Genomic DNA, 9,045 nt, shown 5'->3' with positions numbered 1-9,045 from the left:
TCTTATTCTCCCGTATCCTCAAGACTCAAAACAATGCTCAGGACATGGTGACATGAAGTGAACATTTGTTGAATCAAATTCATTATTGAATCAAACATTGTTGAGTCAAAACACCAATTCAAAGAAAAGGAGGGTAACATCCTGATTGAAATCCCATATACCCGTTAGAAATGTACTAAAATGAATTGATACAGTCATGATCCCTATGCCAGTTAAATATGTTCATTTAAAAATTTAAAATACAGGTTACACTTGGTCACAGCTGATGTTAGTGACTAAATAAAAATCAATAGAAAGATTCCAGATTCTTCCAGAGGAAGAAACTAGTTCCTTTGGAGCAGGAAGCCAAAAAATAATTAATATTTTCTAAACTTCAAGAAAAATGTTCACATTACTGAAAGATATAAGTAACAGCATGGGAATAGAAAGAGTCTGAGGATCTACAAGTTTTTAGTATAAGCCAGAAAAGCCATATCCTCCATAGCATGATGGGCAGTAGCAGCCATATCTGTAGCCTCCATGGCTACAGCCATGGCCCAGTCTGCAGAAGCTGCTGCATCCGCAGCCATGGCCATAGCCCAGGCCACCAAATCCTCCACAGCTGAAGCCCAGGCCTTTGCAATAGTTGGCATAGTAGCTCATGGTGTCAAGTATTAGAGATCTGATTTGGTGCTGAAGAGGAATTTCCTGAGTGTGACCATCTCTACCTTCCCCAAATGTTTTTATACCCTCAGTAGTGCAACTGGTAAACAATGACAGGTGATATTATTTCAACAAAATAATGTAAAGTCTTAAAATTACTTTAAATTGTTCTTTTCTTACTTACCAAAAGGTCCAAATTTTTGTTAAAGGAATTTTAGTAATAATAATTATTTTTTAATGAGTTTGCATTCTTAAAAACAGAATGTTTCCAAAATGAGAAAAGATTATAGCCCCTTCAGAGGCCATACTGTACTGGTGTTCTAGTTAAAATTGTCTAATCTAGTTGATAGCTTCCAGTGGTCCTATAATTACATAACCTCAGATTGCTTCTCTTATTCCATTGCCTTAGCTACTGATCATTCCCAGAACCCAAGACCTTTTATCCATGGTGGTCAGGGCATAGTCACAAAGTCATTAGTGATTTCCAGATAGTCAAATTAAAAAACAAAAAAAACAAAACCGAGCAAAACCTTCTTGGTTTTTTATTTTGTTTTTTTGTCAGTTATTGGTTTGTTTGAACATTCTTTGGCATTTGCCCTCCTCACCCATTCATTTTTCTTTTAAAGCTTTCTTCCCTTACTTTCTATGGCAAATGTTCAATTAGCTTTCTCTCTCAATTTCTTATGAGTCTTCTTCCCAATTTCTTATTCCTTTATTAACTCTAAAAGTGCCCCTTTTCCTCCATCTTCAATGTATACACTTTTCCCATGGAATTTCAATAAATATTGTGTTTAATAACCGTGCTTATACCGATTACTTTCAAAAGGCTTCTCTAAATATCAGCTCCATCAATTTGACTATTTACTGGATATGTCCCATTTGAATTGCATTCAAATTTCATGTTTAGTAGTAAATTCTTTTTTTTTCACAAAACTGCCTCTTGCCTGTATATTAGTCATTCAAATCACATACCAGAGTATGATCTTGGAATTAATTCTCTTTCATATTTTATAAATATCTTCCCTACTCAGTGCATATTGAACCACAGCAACTCAACCATGTAAATGATAATTCATTAATATTCATGTCTGTTCATTGTTTTCACGTAACTCAGTCCTTCACCACTTTTTCCTGGATTAATGTAAGAGCCTCCCCACCAGTCACACTTCCCCAAGGCAGGGCCCTCATCTGATCTGTTCTCCATACTGAGTCCAAATGAACATTCTGAAACACTAATCTGATCATTTCATTTTTCAGCCATTATACCTAAGTCATTAAGGAAAAGAATATACTCCTAAATTCACAAACAAGGTCTTTCATCACCAAACATTTTTCTCTATCCTGGTCTCTAACAATCTACCATATATTTCCCTTTATTCCATACATAAATAACAAAGACATTATTAATCCACTGCATGCTTTTGAGACTTTACAGGAGCTGCTCCTTCATTCTGGAATCTTCTTTTATACTTATGTACCCATCTTATTCCAACCCACCCTTCAAAAGATAGGTCAAGTGGCACCTTCTCCAAGGACATCCTAAGCTACTTCTACCTCTGCCTGATTTAGAAAATCCTTCAGAGTGCTGCTAAATGCCCTGGATAAAAGTCTGTCTTTGCATTTCATCAGATTTTAGTATACCAATTTGTTTACTGCCTTTTCCGTTACATTATTTACTCCTTCAGGGCAAGAACATTTATTATAATCATATTTTATACTTTTGTGAATGGAATGGAGTAGGCAATATATTGTTAGTTGAATGAATAAATTAGTAAATGAACAGATCCATAGAAAACAAATAGCAAATATCTCTAACAGTCTCATCCACAAATTCAGAGATGCAAGAAGTGTTCATGTATACAAAGTATATAATAAAAACAAAAATGATTATCAAAGCATTCAACTAATAGCTTCCCCCTCCAGAAGCAGAAGAAAACTTTAATGAAATACTTCATATTAAATTAAATATTAAAAAATTAAATGTAAAAGAGATAAGAAGAAACAAAATGAGTTGAAAAACAGGAAAGAAATTTTTAAAAAGATAAAACCATATCAGAAGAAAGACCAAGTTCCAAGATTCATAAAGAAGTTTGGATTCAGATGAAAACAAATGATTCCATTGAGGAAAAGCAGGAAAATAATAAGGTAGAAAAAGTTATTTGATATTTGATTAAGTAAATGATACTAGTTGACATTCATTATTCAAAACTGAAAAATTAGCAAAAGTTTAATAAAAGAAAATGAGGAACTAAGGACATTTTTACAAAAAATGCATAATTAATCACTGACAACTACTAAAAAAGTATCAAAACATTTCTAAATAGCTAAAGATATTTTTTAAATATTGAGTAAATAAAATATATAGAGAAAGAAGCAGAGTAAATATAACAGTACAATAGTAATTATAACAAAAAAATAGTTTTTCAGAGCTGACACTAAACTAATAGCAACTTAATAAATATGAACTAGCTTAATTTACCTCTTAAAATATTATTTGGACTCACAAAGAGTCAACTATTTTCAAGAGAAACATTTAAAACCGTTATTAAGAAAGTCTAATAATAGAAGTATCAAAATAATTCAATAATGAGATACCACTAGGCAATTATTGAAAAGGATAAAATCCCAGAAAATGACAATACCAATTGCTCACAAGAATGAAAAACAAAAAGAACACTCATTCACTGTTGGTGAGAAAGCAAAATGGTATAGCCACTATGTAAGGCAGTTTGGCAGTTTTTTAAAAAGCAAAATATCCTATAATCCAGTAACCTTTCTGTCTGATATATACCCGAATGATTTGAAAATTTTTGTCTATTCAGAAACCTGTATGTGAATATTTATGGCAAATTTGTCATAATTTCCAGCAACTGGAAGCAATATCCTTCAAGAAGTAAATGGGTAAACAAATACAGTACATCCATACAATGAACCCAGCCATAAAAAGCATTGAGTTATCAAGATGAAAAGATATACATGAATCTTTTATTAAGTAAGTTTCTGACAGTGGAGAAACTTGACAAACACTGTCTCAGAGAGTTCAGAATCAACATCAACAGTGAAAACTTATGCTGGTAGCATTCCTGATATGATGGAATGAAAATAGCAATTTACCTCTGCCACATTCCTTGCAAACACCATAATTCCACTCCAATCATGAGAAAAACGTTGAATGGATCCCAGTTGAAGGACTTTCTACAGAACACTTGACCAGTTCTGCTGGAAAATTGTCAGGGTGATTGGGACTAGGGAAAGTCTGAGAACATGTCTTGTCAAGAGGAGCAATGACTAAATGCAATAAGGTACCCTAGATGGTATCCTAGAAAATAAATATATATATTAAATAAAAACTAAAGAACTCTGAATGAAGTATGGACTTTAGTTGGTAATTATGTATCAATATAGATTTATTATTAGTTGTAACAGGTGCACCATACTAATGTAAAATGTTAATAATAGGGCAAATTGGGTGTGAGATTTATGGGAACACTCTATGCTATCTGCATAACGTTTTCTGCAAATCTACATCTGTTCTACAAAATTATCTTTTTAAAAATGTATAGGCAAATGTATATCAGTCAAAAGAGAATGAAAAGGCAGTTGTTTGTAACTCTGTTATCAAAGTAGAGTCTAACCAGATGATAAAACACAACAGTGGAAGCCATCTTATAAAGTTAAAGACACTTTAAAATAAAGAAATAATGGTTACGATTTTATATGAAAAAACAACATGGCAACCACCTTTATAGAGGAAAATATACTAGAGATGCATGGAGACATAAACAACACAGCAATGCCAGAACAAGACAGATAAAATGGAAAAGCATAAGTAATAATATGGAGGACCAAAATAATATAAACAATAGTGACTGACTTTAAAATTATATATAACTTTACATTTTAATAATAGAAAATAAAAGTTATTCTCAAGCACGTATGAAACATTACAAAAATGTATTAAATCACAAAGCATTAAGAGGTTCCATGAAGGAAATATTATAAAAAATTCTCTAATAATAATGTAATACAAGTAGAAATTAATAAATATAAATCAATAAAAACCCAGAAATTAAAACCAACACAAAACTATGAAATCTTGAGTGAAAAAAAGTCACAGGATTTTTAAATGGTGATAATGATAGTGAAAATGCTACATATTATAATATGGGGTATACATTACAAAGATAGCAGAAAAAAATTTAGTTTTAAGCACATATATAAGTAAAACACAAGTATGCAATAAAAGTACAAACAAGTAAACTAAAAGAAAGCAGAAGGAAGTTATAATAAAGATCAAAACAGCTCTTGATCAGATAAAGCACAGAAATTTGTAGAAAAACAATAGAATAATTAATTACACAAAATTATGGTCATTGGAAACAAAAAATAGAAAACTACCAGCTAAATTAATTTTAAAAAGGAAGAAGAAAAATATAAATAAATTGAATTAATATATATATAATATAAATGTAAGTAAACATATACAATTACATAGAGAAAGAGACAGACAGCGAAAGAGAGGGGGAAATCTTCTTTGTAGACTTTTGCTCAAATACATTTGAAAATCCTCTCAATACTCTGTAATGACCTATATGGGAAAAGAATCCTAAAGAGAGTGGATATATGTACATGTATAACTGATTCACTTTGCTGTACTGCAAAACTAACACAGCATTGTAAATCAACTGTACTCTAAGAAAAGTTAATTTAATATTTAAAAAATTTTTTTTAATTGAAAACCCTGAATAAGATGCATAAATTTTCTAGGGGAAAAGTTTTACTAGAATTGAACCCATTAGAGATAGAAATTTTAAAGACTAATTTTTGAGAAGAAAAAGAAAGAACTGCTCCACACACAAAAAGCTGGAGGTTCCATTAGTTTCAAAGGCTAGTTTACCAAAAGTTCTAAGACATAATCCTTAGGCAACATAAATTGTTCAAGAGCATTGAAAATGAATGAAGTCTCCAAATATGTTTTTTGAATCACTTATCTAACATTTATCTAAATTCAATGAAGAAAATGGCACACATGAAAGAAAATTACAGACTAATATTACTTCTGACTACATATGCATAAATTCTGCATAAAATATTAGCAAATAGAATCTAATACCATCATAAAAACAGTACATCATAAGGAAATGGAATTTACTTGGAGAATATAAGTGATGTCGATATAAGGACACTCATTAATATAATGCATCACATTAATTGATTCAAGGAGAAAAATCATATTACTATTTCCATAAATGCTTAATAACTTTTGGCAACTTTCAACATTCATTCCTTATGAAAGCATTCAAGAAAATAAGAATTGATGATTAATTTTCTAACATAATAAAATTGACTTAAAGTTAGCATTTTAGGTAACTGAAACCCTAGAGGCATTTCCACAAAATTTAGGAGAAAGGCAAAGATGCCTACCCTATGCACTAATATTAAACTTTGTCCTGGAGATATTAGCAAATGCAGTTGGGTAAAAAATATCAATAGATGAGTAAGAACTAGTAAAAGATTTTAAAAAGTAAAACAATCTCTACTTGCAGGCAGCACAGTAGCATATCTGGAAAAACCCTTGCGAATCAGTGATGAAACTAACTCAAAAACTAAAATGATTCATCAATAACATAATATAAAATTGTCAAAGAAAATGAATAGTTTTCATATACACAAGGAAGTAAAAGATATCATGATAGAGAAATACCTATTAACAAAAGTAAAACATATATAAAATATTTCAGAATACACTCAACAAAAAATTGCAAAACGTATATTCAGTGTTTTAATTCCTGAAAGATTTAAAAGTAGACTAGAATATTTTTTTTAATTCTCTGTTTGTTGAATGGATGATTCAGTAACATAAAGATGTAATGTTAATGTAGTAGATCAACTGCTTATAAGGCTAGTAAGAAGGTTAAAAGACAAAAGTAGTAAAAAATAATTCTGTTCGGATGTTTTTTATTGTAATTGCACTGAATCTATAAATCAAATTTGACAGATAATGATTCTTCTGATCCACAGTCATGATATATTTTCCTTATATTTAGACCTTCTTTAACTTCTATAAGTATGTTTTAATATTTACTATTAAGAAGAATTGCACACTTCTGTTAGATTTATTAATAGGTGTGCAACCACAAAGGTTTGACTTGTCGTATTCTCATGGTACACAAGTCTGACACAGCATCAACATTACTAATGGAGAGCAAAGTACTCAAAAATGGAGCAACAGTATTCTCTGCATCAACATATGACAGACCTTAAACTACCAGATATGGTTTTCAGAATCCACTTTTCCACAAAAGACACACTTGTATTTCCAAGTGAGGAAAGCTAATAGGCAAGAGAAGGTTTCAGATATGTCAGCCTCTAAAGTTTGATATTTACATAGACTTCATCTGGCTACATTACTAATTTCCAATCTTCAACAGAACTGTGGTCCATAAATTTCAGATTCATTTACAGTGAACAATCTAGATAAACCATATCTAGCATTCTAGGAATGCTAAAAGCATTTACACATTTAACATTCCTAGAATAGTCAACTGTTGGATAGAATAACCCATTCAAAATCCTCATGATTCATTTTCACTTTTAGTCAGTAAATTCCATCACTCACCAAAGGACAAACTTGCCTCAGATACCTCTGGCCTTAAATTAGTATTTTGGGAAGAGTTTTAATCATAGATTTAATTTTTTTTTTTTTTTTGGCTGTACGCGGGCCTCTCACTGTTGTGGCCTCTCCCGTTGCGGAGCACAGGCTCTGGACGCGCAGGCTCAGCGGCCATGGCTCACGGGCCTAGCCGCTCCGCGGCATGTGGGATCTTCCCAGACCGGGGTACGAACGCGTGTACCCTGCATCGGCAGGCGGCCTCTCAACCACTGCGCCACCAGGGAAGCCCCATAGATTTAATTTTTATATGAGAGAACTATTCAGGGTTTTTTTCCTCTTGGGTCAGTTTTCATAAATTTAATTTATTACAATAATATACATTTGAGTTCAAGATAAATGGTTTTTGCTTCTATTTTAGATTTTTTATTTTATAAAATATTTTAAATATACCAAAAAGAAGAAAGAATAAATATTACAACAAATATTATCTACTTAACAATTGTTAATATTTTGATATAATTCTTTCATGTTTATTTTCTCAAGTGTTCTAAAATAATTTACTGCAAGCTAAAGTTTTTCCTTATCATTTTGTTTTGAAATTAACAAGATAATTTCCAAGGAATAATGAATTTTAAAAAATACACTAAAATTTGATTATCATCACAGAGCCTCTTCAACCTTTAGACATAGAATTCCTGTGTTTGGCCAGTAAAGAAAAAGATAGATATTGATAATGAGGAGGAAGAGGAGAATGATAAAATAAAGGAGAAGAAAATGAGGAAAAGGAGAAGGAAGAGGTAAGGGGAAGAAGAAAGGAAAAAGAAGAAGGAGGAAGAGATAATTATGAAATAAGACATATTGGTAAATTTCTTAGCTATAAGAAGAAAACGTAAGAAGAAAACGTTGCCATGGTTGATGATTGTATTAATACATCACAGCAAGTTTAATGTGATTAAAAAATTGAAGTTTAAAACACATTTACTATGTCAGAATAAGTTTATTATTAGACATCGGATGCTAAAAGGCGAAGACTTGCTAGAGTATAGTGACTCTCCGTCCTACATAGAAGGAGAATCCCTGAGAGCATCAGTAATCAAACACCAACATCTAGTTCATCAAGTTGTCTTCACATTAATGTCACATTCATCAAGTTGTCTTCACATTAATGTCACATTAATGGCCCAAATAACAGTTTCATTATCAAGACAGGATAAATGAAGCAAGCAGGTTATGGAATAAAGTTTTCTAGATGAATCAGAGTCTCACAGAAGATGAAGTCCACAAATTGTAAATCTTCATATAATTATTCAGTAGAAGCCAGAACACCAGTATCTTCTATAGTAATATGGATGGTAGCAGCCATATCCATAACCTCCATAACCACAGCCATAGCCCAGCCTGAGGAAGCTACCACATCTGCAGCTGTAGCCACAGCCCAGGCCACCAAAGTCTCCACAGCTGTAGCCCAGGCCTTGGCAGTAGTTGCCGTAGTAGCTCATGGTGTCAGGAGTGGTGAGTCTGACTTGGTATTGTAGGTCAGCTTTGGCACTGTGACTGCACAAGAGCATTTATATATGCTGGTGGGTGTGGAAAGCCACACCTCTAAACATCACCCCATAGAACACATTATTTGAAAACTATGTCAACTATCTTGCTTCCTAACTTCAAACCATGCCTTCCACTCGTTTCGTGACTCCTTATTTAAAAGTTATGTGACACATTTTATTTTCTGTTTTATTTGAATTCCTAGAAAATTATTTTACTGCTAATAAGACACTATTGTGTTTATA

At 32.0% G+C, this 9,045-nt stretch overlaps 1 protein-coding gene across 1 annotated transcript; it reads right to left on the bottom strand.

The window, feature by feature from the left end:
* Positions 1 to 450: 450 nt before the first annotated feature.
* LOC132423982 (keratin-associated protein 19-7-like) lies at positions 451 to 642 on the bottom strand. Its single transcript, XM_060009822.1, has one exon. The coding sequence runs from the start codon at positions 640 to 642 to the stop codon at positions 451 to 453; it is 192 nt and encodes a 63-aa protein (XP_059865805.1).
* Between the last annotated feature and the right edge of the window lie 8,403 nt (positions 643 to 9,045).

This window comes from Delphinus delphis, chromosome 4 (genome assembly GCF_949987515.2).
Source record: "Delphinus delphis chromosome 4, mDelDel1.2, whole genome shotgun sequence".
NCBI classification, from domain to species: domain Eukaryota; kingdom Metazoa; phylum Chordata; class Mammalia; order Artiodactyla; family Delphinidae; genus Delphinus; species Delphinus delphis.
Note: the sequence above shows the minus strand (reverse complement) of the source record. Positions and strands in the feature narration are given on the sequence as shown.